This window comes from Xylona heveae, assembly GCF_001619985.1.
Source record: "Xylona heveae TC161 unplaced genomic scaffold L228scaffold_10, whole genome shotgun sequence".
Taxonomy (NCBI): domain Eukaryota; kingdom Fungi; phylum Ascomycota; class Xylonomycetes; order Xylonales; family Xylonaceae; genus Xylona; species Xylona heveae.
This window is the reverse complement of record NW_017264202.1, coordinates 577,752-598,522: the sequence shown is the minus strand read 5'-3', so window position 1 is coordinate 598,522 and position 20,771 is coordinate 577,752. Positions and strand designations below refer to the sequence as shown.

At 47.4% G+C, this 20,771-nt stretch overlaps 7 protein-coding genes across 7 annotated transcripts; 3 read left to right on the top strand and 4 right to left on the bottom strand.

The window, feature by feature from the left end:
• Positions 1-2,555: 2,555 nt before the first annotated feature.
• Positions 2,556-4,349, bottom strand: L228DRAFT_250026 (signal peptidase 22 kDa subunit). The gene is made up of 4 exons (XM_018333224.1): positions 4,108-4,349; positions 3,785-4,055; positions 3,584-3,657; positions 2,556-3,338 (listed from the first exon to the last, which is right to left on the bottom strand). The coding sequence occupies exons 2-4, from the start codon at positions 3,937-3,939 to the stop codon at positions 2,881-2,883; spliced, it is 687 nt and encodes a 228-aa protein (XP_018185901.1). The 5' UTR covers positions 3,940-4,055; positions 4,108-4,349; the 3' UTR covers positions 2,556-2,880.
• A 952-nt stretch (positions 4,350-5,301) lies between these two features.
• Positions 5,302-5,717, bottom strand: L228DRAFT_270422 (hypothetical protein; the record flags this gene model as incomplete). The annotated part of the gene is made up of 3 exons (XM_018335406.1): positions 5,302-5,461; positions 5,535-5,610; positions 5,678-5,717. The coding sequence occupies 3 exons, from the start codon at positions 5,715-5,717 to the stop codon at positions 5,302-5,304; spliced, it is 276 nt and encodes a 91-aa protein (XP_018185900.1).
• A 1,065-nt stretch (positions 5,718-6,782) lies between these two features.
• On the bottom strand, positions 6,783-9,679 carry L228DRAFT_270421 (hypothetical protein; the record flags this gene model as incomplete). Its single annotated transcript, XM_018335405.1, has 2 exons — positions 6,783-9,576; positions 9,630-9,679. The coding sequence occupies 2 exons, from the start codon at positions 9,677-9,679 to the stop codon at positions 6,783-6,785; spliced, it is 2,844 nt and encodes a 947-aa protein (XP_018185899.1).
• Positions 9,680-10,113: 434 nt separating this feature from the next.
• Positions 10,114-11,576, bottom strand: L228DRAFT_213554 (pyruvate dehydrogenase kinase; the record flags this gene model as incomplete). Its single annotated transcript, XM_018329992.1, has 4 exons — positions 10,114-10,932; positions 10,995-11,277; positions 11,332-11,451; positions 11,527-11,576. The coding sequence occupies 4 exons, from the start codon at positions 11,574-11,576 to the stop codon at positions 10,114-10,116; spliced, it is 1,272 nt and encodes a 423-aa protein (XP_018185898.1).
• Positions 11,577-12,813: 1,237 nt separating this feature from the next.
• On the top strand, positions 12,814-13,697 carry L228DRAFT_240872 (S-adenosyl-L-methionine-dependent methyltransferase; the record flags this gene model as incomplete). Its single annotated transcript, XM_018331285.1, has 2 exons — positions 12,814-12,851; positions 12,908-13,697. 2 exons carry the CDS (start codon positions 12,814-12,816, stop codon positions 13,695-13,697), a joined length of 828 nt encoding a protein of 275 aa, XP_018185897.1.
• A 688-nt stretch (positions 13,698-14,385) lies between these two features.
• Positions 14,386-18,848, top strand: L228DRAFT_250022 (ubiquitin thiolesterase). Its single transcript, XM_018333223.1, has 13 exons — positions 14,386-14,558; positions 14,637-14,757; positions 14,822-14,966; positions 15,025-15,182; positions 15,239-15,428; positions 15,491-15,599; positions 15,670-16,621; positions 16,674-17,305; positions 17,371-17,480; positions 17,533-17,965; positions 18,018-18,332; positions 18,388-18,517; positions 18,568-18,848. Exons 1-13 carry the CDS (start codon positions 14,550-14,552, stop codon positions 18,675-18,677), a joined length of 3,414 nt encoding a protein of 1,137 aa, XP_018185896.1. The 5' UTR covers positions 14,386-14,549; the 3' UTR covers positions 18,678-18,848.
• A 150-nt stretch (positions 18,849-18,998) lies between these two features.
• On the top strand, positions 18,999-20,115 carry L228DRAFT_26174 (hypothetical protein). Its single transcript, XM_018334360.1, has 4 exons — positions 18,999-19,227; positions 19,315-19,503; positions 19,577-19,856; positions 19,912-20,115. Exons 1-4 carry the CDS (start codon positions 19,075-19,077, stop codon positions 19,920-19,922), a joined length of 633 nt encoding a protein of 210 aa, XP_018185895.1. The 5' UTR covers positions 18,999-19,074; the 3' UTR covers positions 19,923-20,115.
• The last annotated feature ends 656 nt before the right edge of the window (positions 20,116-20,771 follow it).

Genomic DNA, 20,771 nt, shown 5'->3' with positions numbered 1-20,771 from the left:
CATACCTCACTGCCGTTGTGTCGAGAACATTTTCGAATTGCCAACCATGGATGGGTTGGAGATATATATTGGCTTGGTTGAAGGAGTAAAGCTCGGTGCGGAGGCCCTTGCCAATTTCCCGACACTTCAGACTTTACCGCACACTGGAACACTTGGTTTCCATGGAGTCAATGTTTTCCAACAGGAAAGCCGAAACGAAAGCATGGTGATTACATTGAGCGATGCCGAAGCCGGAACGAATGTTGAAAGGGCCAAGGGCAGGCTTGGAAACAAAGTCTATGTTGGCTATCCATTTCTTCAGGAGGCCAAGGTTGTCCGCGTTTCTGATGAGTTGTTTGATTACATTCTTCCAGAAAACGGAGAGCAAGTCATTCCCATTCCTCACAGTCCTCAGGAAATTGAGAGCTGGCGCAGGAAGGCAGACCGCATCGAGAACATTTACAGCAAGAGACTTGGAATGCTAATTGGGCACACCGAATCTTTGATGCATGTTGAAATGTTGAAAGGATTGAAGAAGACAGACGAGGGAGCGACTGTCAAAGAATATGCTCTGATTCCTGGAATGGAAACAGACTTTGCTTCGCAAGTGGTCGTTGATGCTGTCCTCTCCGAGGATCAGCGATTCATTGAAAGAGAGGCGCTGCCTATTGAGGAGGAGTTCCCGGATGGAACGAGGGCTTTCTTCCTCGGGGAATTCAACTACGGGCGCCCATTGGAGGTGCTAGCTCACCACAAGAACAAGGCCGAAGTCTGGATCTCAACTGTAAAAGGTCGAGAACAAGAATTCGGCAAACAAATCGCCATGAATGCCGAGCGAGCATTCCCCTACACTCCGTCGTACGCTGTTGCTCGTTCTCTGGGTCTCAACGCTCTAGTCTTGAGTAAGATGACGTCCTCGTTCCAGGTTGTCGTGAACGAGCAACGCGTCAATTTGGGTTTGAACCTCAAATTCGAAGCCAAGAAACTGAAGGTCTTGGGCTATTCACGTCGCGGCGCTGGTGGCTGGGAGTTTAGCCAGAAGGCTGTCAATCTCATTCAAGAGTACATGCTCAAGTTCCCCGAGTTTATTGCCGGCATTCAGCGAAACCCTCAGGGTGACATGTACAGCGCGACGGACTTTTATCCCGAAGAGATTGCAAATGATAAGATCAAAGAGATTCAGGCATGGTTGAAATCAATCGAGTCGAAGAACTTTGAAAAGGTTCCATTGGAAGCTCAACAACTAGACTCGGATGTAGTCAAGCAAATTGAGCAAGCAGCGGACCACGCCGTGCAAAACAGCCCGCCGTACGAGGGAAAGAAGATCAAGGGCGTTCCCCGCAACGCTTTGCTTAAGCCATCTGATGCTGAGCACCGTCTCGGCAACCAAACATTCTCTCTGGGCGATCGTGTTCTATACGTTCAAGACTCGGGCAAAGTACCCATTGCGTCCCGTGGTACTGTTGTCGGCTTGACACGCACCTCACGCAGCACATTGCTTGATGTGGTTTTTGACTTTACATTTATGAGTGGAACAACCCTCAACGACCGTTGTTCGCCATTCAGAGGCTCAACTGTTCCTGTCGCATCTGTCCTCAACATCACCGACAAGCAGCTTATTGCCGGCTCCAGAGCGTACGAGCAGAATCAGCAAAAGAGAACGATTCAGCCTCTGACCGTTGGCGGCTATGGCGTGCCGTCGGGCCCTAGTGGGCGCGGGCAGTACGTTGATGCTGACGCTCCACCACGTCTCTCTGGCTCTTTCAAGGGGGCTATTCTCGGGCAGAAGACCCCCACTCCTCCTGTAGGCAACGGCTTGCGCGGAGGCGGCGCCTCCCGTGGCCGCGGTCGCGGTGCCGGTGTCGCTCCTCTGAACGGTACCCACACTGCTCCGCTGCCCGAAGAACAGCAACAGCTGCCCATTCGTACCGCAAGCAGTAGTACCCCACGAGGTCGGGGAGGTCGTGTCAACGGCACGCCTGGTCGCGGCAGAGGCAGCGGATTCTCTCAGCCCGCGTCGACCACCCGCCAGGGCTACACTCCCGTCGACATTTCCGATCCCAACGAGGGTGTCTTGGAAAAGAACCCGAATTTCCGTCCGCAATCATACAAGATGGTTCCGCCCCCCGCGAACCTTGACTCCGGCAGAGGCCGCGGTCGTGGCCGTGGCAACTTCTCCCGTGGCGCCGCCAATGGCGGTAGAGGCCGCGGAGCTCCTCGTGGACGAGGCACTAATGGCACCGGCCAGCCCGGCAAGCCTGCTGTGCAGACTATCGAATAGAATCTGATGCTTCTAGACGATAGATAGGAAATACTGTGGATTGGTGGCATAGCAAGGCCAGGTTGGATTGTATGCAGAAAAGCGCTTTTTAGAGGTCATTAAAAAGAGCAGAACTTTTGCCATTCATCTAGTATTGTTCTGCTCCTGCGGTTTTCATGTTGGAATTAAAAAGGGGCCTCGATTGCGTTTTTTTTTTTCTGATGAACACAATTTATATTAGGTTCCTTGCTTGTATTTAATACATGGGCTGCACATATGGATCTGAAAAATAATTGATACGATTGTAATATAAAATGGTGTTGTATCTCATGTCTTCACATCCTCGCCTAAGAGCATCATCTTCTGTCGAACGGAGCCAGACTCTGACTTATACTTGACATTTAATCTATTGTCTTTACCCATTTGAAACCATTTCGTAACAGCAGAAGTCCACTTAGGCTCAGGGAGATAGTCACTATCCCGATAAAAAGTATAACCCCGCATTATTCCAGCGTTATTCACATTCCATTAAACAAACCGCACATTAGCTAAATCCTCGGGATATGCACTTTTACTTTTCTGTCCTATTTTGTTCTATTTTGTTCTTTTGTTTTAGACAACAGAGCACCATGTACAACCGCTTAAGCTGCTGGCGCCGCAGACCCCATCGTCTGCTCACCAGCCACATTCTTCTTCTTCGTTGCCGTCGCTGCGCCGCCACCGCCAGCGCCGGTACTCTTCAGCGCCGGAAACGCAAACGCCTTGCTCCGCCCCTCTGAACTTGTTCCCCACGTCAGCGCGCCCACCCAGGGCTGCACATTCCACGCGACCTCGAGCGTCGCATTATGGCGGTTCGCAATGCGGCCAGATATGTCTGTGATTTGGTACTTGGAGCGCTGGTTCCTGAGCTCGAGATGGGCTTCGTCGCGGGATGTGATGATTTTGTCGTAGATGATGGCGTTGGACGGGCCCGGGTTGGGGCTGGGTGATGAACCTTTTTTCTTGGAGTCGCGACTGGCAGATGATACGCTGGGAGGGTAGGATGCCATTATGTATAGAAAGACTTGTTTGGTGTTCCATGTGAATAGCGGTGAGAGATCTATGGCCAGTTGTTAGTTTAGTTTGTGATGGGTGTTGTATTGTCGAATTGGTGTGCTGTTGTAATGCTCAGTTGAATCGTGCATCGAGCATCGAACATCTAGCAATGGGTTTGAAGAGTGGATGAGAGTGTAGGATTAGATTTTACAATGAAGATTGAGACTGAGTAGATTGGGTATCCGATCGACTAGAAGGGTTTATGGATAACAGGCAACAGGCAACGGGCAACGGTAAACGGTAACGCACCAGCATCAAGATCGAATCGGATCTGCGCGTATTCTTCTCTCTTCGAACTATAGTAATGCGGCCGTCCTCGTGCACTGTTGATTGGATGACGAGAAACCCAAATTAGCCAAGTGCTGCGCTCCAGCTGCTCCGCCCCAGCAGATTCGAATATACACATAAATAGTTTGAGTATAGATGGACATGGATGGATAGGGGACGTACACTTGCACATTCTTCAAATCCACGCTGACGTCCAGGCTGTTTCCATCAGACGGCAGGCTGAAATATCCCGTCACCGCGACCAGCGCGCCAACGATGAATGCCACGGTGGTGAAGAAGCCGAATACATTCTGGGCCCGCACGAGTGTGCTGTGCATTTTCGGTCCTCTTTTTGTATGAACCCAACCGCGCAGCTACTCTGCCTCTTGAAGGCTTATTTTAGCAAAGATTTAGGAAATATCGAAAGCTTCGAAGCTTTAACGTTTCGTTGTATCTGGGGTAGTCAGAAAGGCGATATAAGCAACGTATGTCCTTGGCGTACATACAGATACTCTACAGTAAGTAATAGTGTCGGATACAATTCCAAGTGTCCTCTATAAAGGCATCCAGTGTCGAGGTAGAAGAGAAAATTATGGCGCAGATGGGAGGGTATCAATAGGCAAAGTCTTGACAACAAAAGAAGCTCGGTGGTCGTCGGTCTGTTATTGACGCCGCGATAGTTGTAGCATGAAGCCACGCTGGCGGTGTTTGCCGTGGGGAATATACGGTGCAGCCTAGTGCTCCAAGTTCTTCGTACTCTGGCGGACCTCAGCTCAGTTGGTTCGCCGAGCTGGGTTAAAAGGGCAGGGAGGGTGGCCCAGTGGGGTTGGGCAGTTTAGTTTAGCGGTGCGCGTAAAACGTAACTGTAATGCGGGCTCTCTCTACCCACTGAATGGGGGAAAAGGTAGAAGAATGTGGTAAAGGCCAGTAAATTTGGGACGACAATGATTTGGCGATATTTCTACAGTGGAAAGATTGATTTATATGGCAATTATTTTAAAAAAGCGGTTGTAGATTTTTCCTAGTTCTTAGCAATAATTTATTTTATTTGTGTACATATTTCGAGTTGATATTTTGTTTATATGGGATCATATGAATAGGTTTTTAAGCTAGTTTATTCCATGACAACCTCAATACGAATATCGGAGGTTGAAGTATGCCACGTGCAAATGCCAATAGCTTGAATAACCTATGGAAAGAATATTTCTTTGAAGAACGGGCAGACGGACCATATCTGTCATCTCAAACAGTAGAGGTGGGGTGAGGTAAAGGCCAGATTCGCGATGGACAGCCCGTACGATCGCTGGTGGAGAGGAAGCAAAAATATGAAACGGGTAGAGGAGAATTAAAAGAACACGCTTGCCTTGCAAGAATTGCTCAACTTGTCAAATGTTTCATACCATGAAACAAATTTCGTCACAAAAATGTCACTGATCAGCTGCGCACCAAGAATAAAAGGACCAAGGATAAAGATAATAATATCTCCATTAACTAAAGACGCCTACTCAGCTTCAAATGTGCTGAAAAACATTTTGCAGCTGGGGCAATTTGGATATCTCAAATCAAGTGCGGAAACCCATGCCAATCATCAATCCCAATACCGTCACAATTCTTAACCAGGTATTCCATAACGACTGACTTTCCCGACCGCAATTAAAAACGGCGTGCGCACAATGCCCATGCACTAGTACGATGCGCGCTTAAGTGGGTACGGTGCCATACTGGGTCCCGCCGGCATTTTGGACCTTTGGACTGTAGATGCCGCCCGCCGGAGGAAGAGGCTGTGAGGCATTGTTGTATTTGCGTCGGTGATAGTAGACGTATTCGACATAAAACGCGTGGATATGGCCGGGGAAGTAGCTTGACGAGCTGTTAGCTTCAAATTCCTACAAGATACACAAAACAACTTTATGAGCGCAATGGTTGTACTCACCCAAGAAGCGTTAAGAGAATGTTGATGAGCAAATCAGCACCGCATCCTGCTACTAAGAAGACACCCAGAGGTGGCACTGGATCAATCAACTTCTGGGTTAGCTACAGCTTCACGTTTGGTGTTTGAGGAGGGGAATTCCTTACACAGGAGGGTGATAATGATGATGCAAAGCATTCCAAGCATCTTGGCGATAGATTCGGAATATAGTTAACAATAGGATTGTAGAGATATTGAGATTCTGTGACTGAGTAGAGACGGAGCTCTGCGGGATGTGTTTTGGTTCTAGTCGAGAAGGGGGTGTCAGTTTTAGGTTGGGTCCCTTGCTTTATATACACAACGGAGCTAAGCGCAGACGCACCTTTTCTTTTGGTTATGTAATGCAAAAGGGGAAAAGAGGTTGTTTACAAAAATATCGAGTACTGCAGAGTACGGCGCAATATGACGATTGGACAAATCCCTGTTCAATGCAAAATTGAGGTGGTTATAGAGCCGAGCGAGGCAATGCTAAGGCACGCGAAGCATAAATGCAAGGGACCAGGGTATTTAAACCACGATATCCAGTACCCGCACAACTTAAGGTGCTGAGTCCCAACCAAAAGTCTTGCTTAATTTCACAAACTCTTCAAGATCCTTGATTCTCCTTTCAACAGAGCTTCCCCGCAATTTCTAATAGGTCGGAACCGTTTGCAGGTTGCAAGACTTCCAAGGGCCCGCTTGGTCCTGAGACGTCGACTTACGTCATTGGGTAATCACATGAAGCTAAGGCGATTGGTCTGATCGTGGCTGAGGCCGAATGCAATCTCGACAAAACAACCTCAGCCACAGGTAAACAGCTTTTCACCGCCACGCCAGACCCTTTCCAATGCATGCACAGCCACATAATGACGTCAACGAACATGTCATATGAATTCTAATTCGTCGGCATTTTGAACATGGTACCTTTTTGGACTTCCAACAGACAAATCTTGCAAAAACTACCAATACAATTTCTCTATGATATGTGTATAATAAAGGAAACTTGAACCTAGTGGCGAGTGAGGACACAGCCACGAACTGACGCGGTGAGCTGCACCAACATTGCAGTTTGTTGTTCGTTGGTCAGAGTGGTATTCAACCCACCAAAACTGCCAAAGCAGACCAGAATATGCAAACTTCATCTAAAAAAAACCTCAAGGTGTAACCGATAAAACAAACGTGACTAATTCACTCAAAACCTTGAGCATCCAATAGCAAATCCGATGTAGAATATTAATATTCTTCTTCATCATCGTCGTCCTCAGTCATGAATATCGACTCAAAAATCTCCTGCTCTTCTTTATCCACCCGAGGTGAAATATCCTCTTCTTTCTGAGCAAGCATAGCCAAATAATCTTCTAATATATTTGTCTGTTCATCCAGTCTATCTTCCTTACTGAAGCGGGCGGGTGAATCGGTGGGTGCTTTGGCGCATAAAATAAGCTCTGAAACATGAACGCTGGCTCGCGACGGGACCTTCGTGCGAGAACTTGAGGGATCACACGGAGCCCTGCCAGCGCCATCTCCTTCTTGAAAGGAATATACCCCGTCAAAGAATGAATCAGACCTTGCCAGACTTGAATCGACTTCCAAAGGAGGCGTCATCGGCGGCGTATCCAGTCTTTCCATGCGATTTTTGTTTTTCAATGATGGTACAACAGTGTACGGAGGAGCTCTGACTGAAGTCGGAGAGATTGAATTCCCCTCTGAGCACAAATCATCTTCCTTAGACGATTCTTCGACGGATGATTCATCTTCGGTCAAATCATCCCGAAAGACTCTGGTATCGCTGGGCCTGACGGAATGCATCCATCGTGTAAGGTATGATGATTTGTGTGCTTTCAATATCGCTTGGTACTCGGATGCCTTCTCGTTTAGAGTGTCTGTTTGTGAAGATGAATACAATTGCAAGATCCTTTTTCTCACCTCCACCATTTGCGGTTCAAGTACATTTGAGGCTGCTTCAGCTTCGACCGGACCCACTGCCTCAATCAAACTGATGAAATAACGAGCAAAGGGTGACTTGACAATTTGCTCATCCGAAGCTTCATCGATCTGCTCCGGTGTAGCACAATAAGTATTATTTGTTTCCAAGTTGATTGACTCCGCCGCCAACGGAGTTAGAGTCTCAAAGTCGATGCTTTCTGCATATATGCACTTGGGTTCCGGCGTTTTGTCATTGACGAGGCCGAAGTAATCATCAATCGAATTTCGAGGACTTGATTCCAAAGGTTCGGTGCCGTACCCTTCCATTTTATGGGCCTTGAGTATGGCCATCACGTTATAGTCTGTCAAAGAATCCGGAGAGGAAAATGTTTCGGAGAAATCATTTCTCGCCAATCCATGCGAATCTTCAATGGCAAACTTGTTTGAAGATTCTAAAGCGTTCGAAGCTGACTCAAGCCACGTATTGGTAAGACGCCCATCCTCAAGGCTTTGGTTATTTTGACCAAAAGGTTCGAGGAACTCCAGGTTTTCTTCCTCGTTCATCTCCTCACATATTTGGTTGAGTTCCATAGGATTCACGAGTGTATCCACTTCTTCGACGGCAGGTGTCCAAGAGGTGACACAGTGACCTTGAGTGTCAGTATACCAAGGGGCTACGCTGATCCTCAAACAAACCCTTATGGTTTGCTGACAGATTGTATTTGCCGGAAATGATTCGCTTAAGGTAGCAGTGACTCCGATGCGAAGCACATGAACATGACTGTCCCGTCCAGCTGTCTCGAACTTTGAAACAGTCTCTTTCCAACCGGGAGGGAGTTGATCAAACTCAGAAAACAACGGGACAAAACCCTCGAAACCTTGGATTTCGGTGTTCCACCTCAGCCAATTAATAGAAGGTTCGAGTGCAAAGGTTATCTTGATAAATTCGTCCTGTTCCACGAGCGACGAATTGAAAGCGCACCAGTAACGAGGAATGAGGGTGAAACGATCGCCTTCACGGGTGGCAACCTGAAGATTTTCAAAAAAGACACTGTCCGGTGCCCAAGCGACCTCAATCTCTCGTCCGTGGTCACTTTCTAAATGGCTGACCTCGATGAGCTTTTCGCTGACCTTAAGCGGAAAATCTTCTGACCCTGCAAACAGCCCTGTGGGCCATAGGCGTGGATCAATTCCCGTAAAGCAGCTCCAAGTACGTACCAAATGGATTAAAGTGCCTTGTAGATTTCCGTTGCGGCCTAACCACCTCAAATCATACCCTTGTGCTTGTGACGCGGAAACCATGTCCCGAACAAGTTGTGCAACATCGACACGCAATATCTCTTTATGGGCCCATTCAGGGAAAAGCGGATATGTCGAGTGAAGAGTAGATTGCTTGTTGATCAATCGTGCAATACACTCCTTGAAGAGTACTTCCCATGAAAGAAGCTCTTCTGCGTAAGAATATGGTAAGCCTGGCCAAGTCGTACTTGCATCAAGATGTTCAAGTGCATCTGACGTATATAGCGTATCGTTTTCCAGCTCGCTCGTTTGAGGATACCATCCAGCCAGGTTATACTGTATCGTCTGGGTGTTGAAAAACGCCTGAGGACCGTCTCTGTTCGGGATTGAAACTCCGTGTACTCTCGCAACTCCTTCGTTGCTCTCTTCAGTCCCCGAATAGTCCTGTATATTCATGGCACGACGGGGCGTTTTGAGGGCGGGATTCATATTGTCATCAGTCCGCCTCTTGATATTGGCGTCCACATCAGCAGATTTGGCACTTGAGGCTGAGATCGACTGGGATAAGTCGTCATCTACGTAGATCATGAAGCGAGGTCCAGCTTGCGGCGGTGGAACTGGTGGGGTTTGCAGCACCACCGCCTGTGTCAGCCCTGGTAGATTTCCACTCGTCGGGGGCGTATCATTCGAATTGTTGTTACCAGGCTCTGGTGTTGATTTGCGTTTGCGGAATATGGATAGCCACTTGAATTTCCCGGAATTCACCGACAAAGTCTCCGTTTTTGGCTTCTCTGGCTTCTGTGATGAAGCAGTTCGTCGAGAAAAGGAGCGGTTGGAGAGATCGCCAAATACGCGACGAATGCTTAGATCAGGTCAGTGGAAAATTAATCAAGTGGAATTCATCGCCTTTCTGACCTCGAAGCCGCATCGCTGACCGTCCGTCCACTCCGAAACCTGCGTGTCATGATGATAATTTGCCGTTGATGCTTTGTGAATGCAAGGATGGCTAAGAGTGTGTTTCGGATGTTGTTGGAAACAACATTGAGGCATCAAGATCCTTGACGAGGAGGTCGAGTACAGGTTTGGGAAAGCGTTCCCATCCAACGTAGGAAAGAACGACCTCTTGACACGCAAAACGCTAGAGCCCCAACGCCGTTCGACTTGAGCATCTTGACTCAAACTTGTCCAATTTCCCGATGTGCTTTCGAACAAAGAATGAATAGATCCAAAAATCCCCCAAAGCACTGATTTGTCTTCAGGTTCGAAATTAGCTTTTTTCAACATCAGTCAGAATGTAAAAATCTTACCGCGTCAATTGCGAGAGCAATACCTCTCGATATATTTTTTTAACATCAGATTATCTACAGAGATATCATCCGGCAGGCCAAGAAGTTTTCATTTACACCGCGTCCATGCTGGCCCTAGTAGTCAGTTGCTCGTTCTTGTTGCCTAATTTTGAGATTTGTAGGAAGGCATCAACCCCGTATCCTTCAAGACTGTGAACTTCCAGGCTTCCAGCCCAGTATTCTGCGTATACTCTGCTCATGGGTAGACCCATGCCTAATCTCAGAGTTGGCGATCTGCTGGTCAGTGAGCTCAGAGACTTATCTGGCTGTCTCTTGCCCCTGGTCTTGAAATTCCCATTTTTGTCTCGATCACACCGCTCACTGTCCGGTACTTTCAACTCTTGCATCGTTGCTGCCATTTTTGGAACCTTGTGGAGGTTCTGCAGGCGAGTCTGGCTATGGGCCCCTTTGGCAAAAGACCAGAGAGATGGCAAGACGTCTCGCGAAATGCCACCTCCTTGATCGGATATCCTTATGATCACATGTTGAGGTGCTTCGCATATCAGCACGTCAATTGGCGGCGGTGGGGAGTGATTTCTTCTCCGCTCAGTCACAGCCTGAATGGAATTACGTAGGAGCTCCCCAACGATATATTCCAAATGACCAAGGATGTATGGGAATGTGGCGCCCAGGTGCCCTTGAATCCTAATTTCGGGCACTGGAAGATCCTCACCATACGCTTGCTTGGCCAGTTCCGTCGCCATTTTTCCGCATCGTTCTACCACCTCTTTCGCATTGCAGCGTAAGAATACCTCACCCACAAAATCGTTTTGGCTTTCTGTATTCGTATGGGCGTCAGGATGTTTCCACGGCGAATTGAACGTCTCGGTGAGAGCGAGATGCTGCTCGGCAATAACACGCCGAGATATGCGCTGCAAAATAGGATACGGTTAACGTCTCTTCCGATATAGCTTTCGCGAAATGTAGCTCATACCGATCGTAACAGCGTATTCATGAATTTGTCAATTCGATCCGCGCCCATTAGATCGTGACATTCCAGCATGCCCATAGCCAACCGCGGAATCACCGTCAAATGCTCTTCTAGCGTTTGATGAATTACGTCGCAGTATCTGTCATTATCCGCAATGGTTCTAATTTCTGGGACTCTTCGTAGCTTTTCGAATGCCTTGTTGTATTGCTCATACACGTGTAACATGTTAGGGTTCGTAACAACAACATAGGGCAACGTTTGCATATCACGCAGCCGGTGAGCTATCCTATAATGCATCGCTGTCAGCAACTAACAAGAGTAGAGAGGAAAATCATCGCACCTTGTTGGTAGCTCGGTGCGGACATAATTGGCGACGCTCAGCAGGCGATTTTCGGTCAGTGTTCGTCCAAAGAATGTGAGTTGTCGTAGACTGATCGGTCTAGCCTCTCGTTGCACCCATCTGTAAATCCAATGTCAGTTTCACAAGACAGCAAGATTCGACGAGTGTGCTTCAACATATGTCCTAGAAACGTACTCGTCTAGTGCTGAGGCAGGCCGCCAAGGAGGTGAGGGCTCTGAGCACATGTATTGCCGGCATTGTTGCGAAACTTTTCGTTTGCTGATTATCTGTAAGGCTTGGCTCTTCGGACACCTTGCGCAAAACATGATGGTTCCATGCGATATAACACCCTCAAGGATGTTCAGGGTCGCCGACCAGGCTCTGTCACAGTCTCGTCAAGAGAGAATATTGAGGGGTAGTTTGACGTGTCGACCCGAGCCCAGAGCATACGCCCCAATTTCGAACTTCTGCCCCGAAAGTAGCATCGATGTCCTTTCCCCCCCGCTGTTTGAATTTTCCTCGGTCCTGCCGAGAAATCAGATTACAATGGCGTGAGTCAACGACGGGGATATCCTGAGCATAAATGGAGCTGTGTTTGCTCAGGGCGCGGTTTTAGTGCGCTCACATGCGAATCGCGAATTACGGAAATATTTCGGCACGAGATCTGAGCCAGGGATCATACGAGCGGCCTATAGACCACAGTTACGTATGTACGAGCGTATAAAATAGTTCTACCCTGACCAAAATCTTTAACCGCAAGCGTTGGGCGGGAGTCAGGTAAGCAGTAGTCAGTAGTCCACTGGTGGCGGCGGGATTTTCCCGATCTTGCCCGCAGCCGGAGTGTTTCGGGTGTATAACCTCATCATTATCCTGTAAACAGTGCAAAACAAATGGAAAAAGAAAGGAAAAAAGAAAAGAAATAATGGTGATCACTGTATTTATAATGAGTATATTACAGGGAATGCTATCCCAACATGCTTTTCGACTGTCTTTCTACGCAATCGATGGACACCTAACATTGCCCCCTCCCTGAACGCACGATTGCGTTGCTTGACACCAACTCTAGTTTCCTGACCGCAATAGATAATCGTCGTTCACTTGCCCCAAAGCAATCAATATTTTTTTTTCCCCCAAACAAAATATGATTCCCAAATTCCTCGAACGCCTTCATATGTCGTCTGGCATATACAGAACTTATTTCACATCACACCTCCCCAATGATCAGAAAGACAAGGAGTGTTTCGGACACATTTTCCTCAAAGTCTCCGGAAAGGCCCCGACTAAAATGCTTTAACGAAGAGCTCGGGGACAATTGTCCCTAGTCGCCAGTGGCCCTTTTCACAATATATTAGACCAAGATCTTCTCGTCGAATTCAATCCATTTCTTCTTTTGTGTACGGATCTTAATTTCTACAAACACTTATTCATCAATAAGTTTGCGCATTTATCAATATCTGTTTTACGCGGTAATTTATCTTCAACATGGCAAGCCACAGCGAAAGAAACCGAGAATATTTTGAGTATTTCTACGAAAAATATAATGCCTATTCTGGACCAAAGCTTACAAATCTTCTAGTTCAATGGCAGCAAGGTATCATACAGAGCCTTGGATCCAAGAGGGGGTGGCCATGATAGCAGAGGGCGTCGATGGTCATCGCGACTGGATCGGGATTGATCCATCTAATGTCAAGAATGATCAACCATCTCATAAGCGATCTATTCGTCTTTTGGACTTTGCTTGTGGCCCCGGTATCATCTCCCAGGTCCTTGGACCGCACGTGTCCCAAGTGCGAGGCATCGATGTCTCTGAAAAAATGATTGAAGAATACAACAAGTCCGCCATTGCCCAAGAAAAGGGCAAGGAATTCATGCATGCAGTCCAGGGCGACTTGCTCGACCCTGCGGGAGCTGATAAGAAGCTCGATCTCCCGGATTTGTACGAATTCGATCTTGCCGTGGTCAGCTTAGCTATGCACCACTTTGAGGACCCCGATTTGGCGGTCAGGCGGATCGGGGAGAGATTGAAGAAGGGCAGCGGCGTGCTACTGGTCATTGATTTCCTAGACGGAAGCTCTAACGAAGAGTCAATTTTTCAACGTGTCGCCAAGGGTCACAAGGTGCTTACGCCTGCAGAAAATGAGAAGCTCAACGCGTTACCGGCTGCACAGAGACAGCGCATTGAGACGGCGTTGAATGGAGCCACCCCAACTATCAAAAACCCGGCCTTCAGCAAAGCTCGCATGGAAGAATTGTTCAAGAATAATGGATTTGGAAAGAATTTTGAATTCCTTACCTTGGAGGGAAACTTTGAACGAATGGGAGTCTTTAGCACGAAATTGTTCATGAGTAAGGCACAGCTTTCTTAGAGCGTAACACATAAAGATATTATAGACAGCTGGGCCAGAAAATCTGTTAACTTTGCTCCATTTCTAATTCTTGTTGTGTCTGAAACCTCAAAGAAATTGATAGCAAGTTCTACGTAATCTAAATGAAGCTCAGGTGTTTTAATCCTTTTTCATTATTTACCTACCTTGTGTATCTCCCTTCGTTCAGTACAAATTACCCCGCGGACTGTGGCTGGTGAAGTGCGATCACGTGGCGAGTCCGGAGTAGTGCTGTCGAAAGCCATTCTCTGGTCAGGATTGCCTTTGGCACAGACAAGTCAACGAGGTAACCACGCTGTCGTTGTGTATGCTGTAACTAGAACGTTTGTAACAGTTATGCCTTGAGTCATTATTTAGCATAAGTCGTAATATGAAGTTGCAAGACCCAGATCATTGCCAAATTCACTCGAGGATCAAAAGCCACCTATAAAATATTCCATCAACCTGTCAATCGACCTGTCACCCTTAAACTACCCAAGGTAGGTATTAGAGGCAGAGCGAGTACGTTGCCAGTTACGAAGGCGCGTTGTTCGCGAAGGCTTTGCCGGTCGGACGACTGGGTGAAATCATTGGCTCAACCGCCCTGGCCGCCACTACCTCATACGAAAGCTTACCCATACGCACAAGAGTTCGGTACAAGCGATTCTGTAAAGTACTTGGCCGACCATACGCCGAGGACGCTGTTTGAAAGTCCACTTCTGCCAGTTTGAAGGATCACAAACGCAACCTAAGAGTCCAACCCATCGATTCCTGACGGGCTCGCCCAATACATCTATTTCCTTCCCGGAGGCCACCGACAGCAAGGTTTTACCTACGACGGGCGTTCCTTGAGCGATGGACCCTGTAAGTCACGACTTCTGACCCCTCGGGTTTGGAGGGCAGCAGAGTCTCACAAGGATTCGCTAACAGCTGCAAAAACAGCTCGCTGGAGGTGATATGCTTGTCGATGACTACGACAACATCGATGAGAAGCAGGATGTCGCCATCATACCCCCAGAAGACCCAATGGAGGGTCAAGAAAAGCCCGTGCTAGCCAACGATTGTGCGTATATTTGACGGACACTTGAGGTGGGGAAGCACATATATTGACCTCTTTGGCTTGTTAGATGCCGCCATGAGAGCAAAGGTTCTGCCGAATATCCCCGACCTTGAAACTGGTTTCGAAACCGAGTATACCTGGAAAATTGAGAACTGGCGCAACCTTTCAAGACGGGAACATGGACCAACATTTCAATGTGGCAACTATCCTTGGTACGACAATGGACCATACGTTTGTGGTGTAGAAGCGTCAGAAGTTAACTAGCTGTAGGAGAGTGCTTTTCTTCCCATTCGGAAACAATGTCGACCATGCGTCATTCTATTTGGAACATGGTTTCGACTCCAAACCCCCCGAGGATTGGTATGCCTGCGCGCAATTCGCGCTGGTATTGTGGAACGAAAATGACCCTTCAATCTATGTCCATCATAGTGAGTCTTCATGGCCCTCGCCCGGACAAAACTCGATCCATCTGACAATCACATAGCCGCCAATCATCGTTTCACAGCCGAGGAGGGTGACTGGGGCTTCACGAGATTCGCCGAGTTGCGGAAGATGTTTGCCGCTCAGTGGGAAGATCATGATAGACCCCTTGTGGAGGATAATGCTGTCAACTGCACGGTTTACGTTAGAATCGTGAAGGACCCAACCGGCGTTTTGTGGCATAATTTCATCAAGTGAGGCTTTTGCTGGTCTTTAGCTATTCTATACCTCGTTCGCTAACGTCTTCTTCCCCCAGTTATGATTCGAAAAAGGAGACCGGGATGGTGGGGCTAAGAAACCAGGGCGCTACCTGCTATCTCAATTCTCTACTGCAGTCTCTTTTCTTTACGAATGCATTTCGAAAGGTAATGGGAGTATTTTCTTCTTCTTGCTTTGTGAAGCTGTAAGGGAAACGTCCTTAACTGACATCTGTAGGCCGTCTATTTGATCCCTACTGAACACGAAGCAGAACGCTCCAATAGCGCCCATGCATTGCAGCGCCTTTTCTACCTCCTCCAAACTCACAAATTTGCAGTCTCTACCCAGGAATTAACCGCATCTTTTGGCTGGGACACAAAGCAGATATTTGAACAACAAGACGTCCAGGAATTCTCCCGGATTTTGATGGAGCGAATGGAGGAAAGAATGAAGGGAACCGAGGCCGAGAATGCGCTTGCCAAGCTCTTCGTTGGGAAGATGAAGACATATATCTCATGCATCAACGTCAACTATGAGTCTTCTCGAACGGAGGATTTTTGGGATATCCAGCTCAATGTCAGCGGCAACAAGAATCTCCATGACAGCTTCAGAGACTATATCCAGGTCGAGACCATGGACGGCGAGAACAAATATTACGCCGAGGGCCATGGTCTTCAGGATGCCAAAAAGGGTGTGATATTTGAGAGCTTTCCGCAGGTTCTGCACCTGCAGCTGAAGCGCTTTGAATACGACATCAACCGAGATGCCATGATGAAGGTCAATGATCGCTACGAGTTCCCCGAAATCTTCGATGCATCGCCCTATCTTTCAGAAGACGCCGATAGATCTGAACCGTACATCTATCAACTACACGGAGTCTTGGTCCACAGCGGTGATTTCAACGCCGGTCATTACTACGCTTTTCTGAAGCCTACAAAGGATGGACATTTTTACAAGTTCGACGACGACAGAGTCACGCGGGCAACCCTTAAGGAGGCGATGGATGACAATTTTGGTGGCGACTATGCTATGACTCCAAATGGCATGATTGGTGCACAGCGCAACCTGTATACCCGGACAACGTCCACGAAAAGATCCATGAGCGCTTACATGTTGGTCTACATTCGTCAATCTCGGCTTGATACGGTACTGGACGAAGTTCGGGATGCTGATATACCAGCGCATATAGGTATAGAAGCTCTAATTTCCCTATATGCAATTTCCGCTGACCCTTGCTGCAGGGAGAAGGCTTACTGAGGAGCGTGCTCTTATAGAGCAAAGGCGAAAAGAACGCGAGGAAGCCCACTTGTATCTTCCCATAGTCACGGTAACGGACGCAAATTATGCCGCTTACCAAGGCTTTGATCTTACCAACTGGGACACTTCCTCAGGAACCGCAGCCTGCCCGAAGCCTTACCGAGTCTTAAAGACAACTACTGTCGGAGACTTTGTAAAAATGGTGGCAGATGATATTGGCGAAAATTCGGACCGACTGCGGCCTTGGGTGATGGTCAACCGGCAGAACAGAACGGTTCGACCAGATCAGCCCCTCACAGACAACACGATGACCGTTGAGGAAGCTTACAATAAGCACGGTACTAAGAACAGTCCGTTCCGCCTCTGGATCGAAGTCGCCGAAGCTTCCGACGATGGTAGCCCTGGTTGGTCGGACCACCAGGTCGCCAATGGAAACGCGGCTGTCAACCAGTCTGGTTCAATTCTAATATTTTTGAAATATTTTGATTCAGAGCAGCAAACTCTTCATGGGGCGGGCCATGTTTTCCTCCGAAGGCATGACAAAGTTCAGGATCTTGGTGCGCCGATTTTGAAGTCCATGGGCTGGCCTAGTTCTACGAATCTGAAACTCTTCGAGGTTGGTGATTTTGTCCCAAAAGAATGCTGAATTATGGAGAACTGAGCCAAACACCTTCGTTTTAGGAAATCAAACATTCAATGATCGAGCCCATGAAGCCAAAGTCCACGCTCCATCAAGCCGAGCTCCAAGACGGGGACATAGTTTGTTTCCAGAGATCACTGTCGGAGAAAGAGTAAGTTTTGTTCAAGGAGTTTCTGGGTCATCTTGTCTGATCTTTTGAATAGAAGTGCTGCGATTTCGCAAGTCGGGGGCTACGTGGACGCTCGAGAATTTTATGACTACCTCCTTAACCGCATCAACGTCAAGTTTAGCCCCAAAATCCCTCAAAATATCGAAGGGGAGGCGTTCGAACTCACGCTGAGCAAAAAGATGACCTACGATCAATATGCGGCCAAGGTCGGCGAGCATCTCCACGCGCCACCTACCCACATTCGCTTTTCCACAGTGAATGCGACAACCGGGAAACCGAAAACTGTGGTGAAGCGCAGTCTTAATGCGACTTTACAGCAGACGCTTTCGCCCCAATACAGCGCTTATGGCAACAATAACCAATTGCCTAATGCACTCTATTACGAGGTATTGGAGCTGAGTCTTGGCGAGCTGGAGACGAAGAAGAACGTCAAAATCACATGGCTCAGCGAGGGAATCGCCAAAGAGGTGGGCTTCTCCGAGTTTTATACATCTAGATTTATGACTGACTCTGACAAAGGAAACGTACGACATTCTCGTGCCCAAGAATGGAGTTATCGGTGACCTTCTTCCGGCTCTCCAGAAGAAAGCCAATCTTGACGACTCGACCATCAATAATCTCCGCGTCTACGAAGCACACGGTGGGAAGGTCTACAAAGAACTTTCTTCAGAGTATAGTGTTGCCAGCGTAAACGAGTTTGTAACCTTGTACGCGGAACGCATTCCTGAAGAAGAATTAAATGCGGCGGAAGGCGACCGCATTATTTATGCTTTCCATTTTGACAGGGAAACCAATAAACCACATGGCGTTCCTTTTAGATTTGTCGTCAAGCCTGTAAGTTCAATTGCGTAGCTCAACAATATCCTGTTAAAAGCTAACCCCGTTCTAGGGCGAAATTTTCAAAGAAACAAAGGAGCGGCTCTCAAAAAGAACAGCAATCAAGGGCAAGGTATTTGAAAAGATCAAATTTGCCCTAGTCCAGCAGTCAGCATATTCAAAACCTATTTATATTTCTGACGGTAAGTCCATTTGTTCACGTTTTATGTGCCTCAGCTCACGTTGTTTATAGACGATATCCTTTCGGATATGGCAACAAGGGGTGATGATCTCTTGGGACTAGACCACGTAAATAAATCCCGGAGTTTTTGGAACCGTGGAGACTCCATTTTCATTCGCTAGAAAGCATAAAAGGGTCGGCATCTTCCTGGGTTAGCGGCGGAGTTTGATGACGAACGCAAGCTCCGCGTCTCGCAGGCGTTATTGGCTCACTTGGAACATATGTATCGTAGTAGACATTATGCTGAATTCTGTTGGGCCAGATAGGTAAATTATGCATTTTTCAGTCTGCTCATTTGTTATTTGAAGTCATGTTTTTAAAAGTTTGTTGTGGTGATGTGTGTCTTTTGGGATGTTGATTTGTGACTGGGGCTACGGAAGTTGCCGCTAAAATGCGCGTGTACGGCCGCGAACTAGTCCATCCAAGTCCCCTTTCTAAACAGAGCCGCGTTGTCCACGACTTAGCTTTCCCATTGATTATTGACAACCTTCAATCTTTGCGGAACTCCAAGCTGCAGATATGCGGTCGTCTCTCATATGTTATACGCTTTTAGCGTATATCGCCGCTTTGACGTCGGCGACTGCTCTCACCTACAAGCTCGCTCCAAACGAGAAGGCCTGCTTCTTTACTTATAACGAGCAGAAGGGTGCAAAGATGGCATTTTATTTTGCGGTGAGTGTTGCAAGCTTTGTTTCCAGCTCAGAAGCTTCGGAACTACTCCATGAAAGCTACCGGTAGACTGATTCATTGGACAAAAAGGTGCAAACTGGAGGATCGTTCGATGTCGACTACAGTGTCGCTGGTCCTAATGACAAAGTTATTCTGGACGGCTCCAAGGAACGCCAAGGCGACTTTGTCTTCACCGCAAATGAGGTTGGCGAATACAGATTCTGTTTCAATAATGAGATGTCAACGTTTGCAGAAAAAATGGTGGATTTTGAGATTGCTGTAAGTAGCGAATCATCTCGATATCTGCTTTTCATGGTTTAATACAAAGGCAACTGATTAACCCTTGCTGCAGCTTGAGAACGAGGCTCGCGCACAGCTTCCTGCCAAGCAGGGCACCTCTCCCGAGCAGACCTCTGTCCTAGAAGAGTCAATCATGAAGCTCTCGGCCCAGCTCTCAACCATTAATCGCAACCAGAAATACTTCCGGACACGAGAGAACCGAAATTTCAGTACCGTCAGAAGCACCGAACGAAGGATCTTCAATTTCAGCATTATTGAAAGTTTGATGATGGTTACCATGGCTGGCCTACAAGTCTTTATCGTCCGGTTCTTTTTCCAGGGAGCAAGAAAAGGTGTGTTCCAATCCTTCTTTCTAACACTTTGAAAATCGTGGCTAATCCTACGCAGGCTATGTATGATTTCTGGTATAAATGTTTTGCCGTCCGGGAAAATGCATATTATACAATAATGATTTACGCATTCAGGACTTTGCATGTCCTTTGATCATTAATCCTCACTTCAAGTGCAATAAAAACGAAATTTTATACGACGCTCCTTTCATCCTACTTTGGCATGTACCAGTGTTTCGCGACGCAGAAGCGTGTTTCAATGACAAGGCACCCATATTTTCCTTTTTTTGTTTGCTCCTGAAGGCATAATGCCGATGCGACGTCGACCAAATTTCTATGGTTTAGGGAGGTATGCGTAGTCGAGGATAAAGACACGAACTTAATTGATACAATAGGGATTGTGCGCAGGATTCCTCCATCCACCAGTCCAGGATCAACATTATCCAATCAAGGCCATGGTCGATGCAAAGCTTTGTGCAGGCCTAGATGGTGCCGCTTCTGTACATAGTTTAAGGGCGGAAGCGATCATTGGCACATCCGGTCAGTTATTTGCGGTCTGTGCAATGGCGTCAGCAACTGGAATACGTGAGAACATGACTGTAGAGACGCTATTGGCTCTACCATTCAGGAACCAGATCCTTGAAATGAGGTCGGCCATATGCGAGGAATCAAGTCGGCTTATCTTATATTCCTGGACTATAGAGGTCCGAGCGACTTGATGGGATCAAATGCAGCATCATCACGTCATCTGATGAAGGAACTTCACCAGTCACCTTCCCAAGGACGCCTTGCATCTAGTTGCTTACTCAAGGCCAGTTCCTTGTCTTTTTTTTTTTTCCCTCCATTTATTTTTCTTTTCATTTTTCAAATCGGATTGACTTTGATTATTTTAGGAATGTTCCACGTATTCCCCCCCCC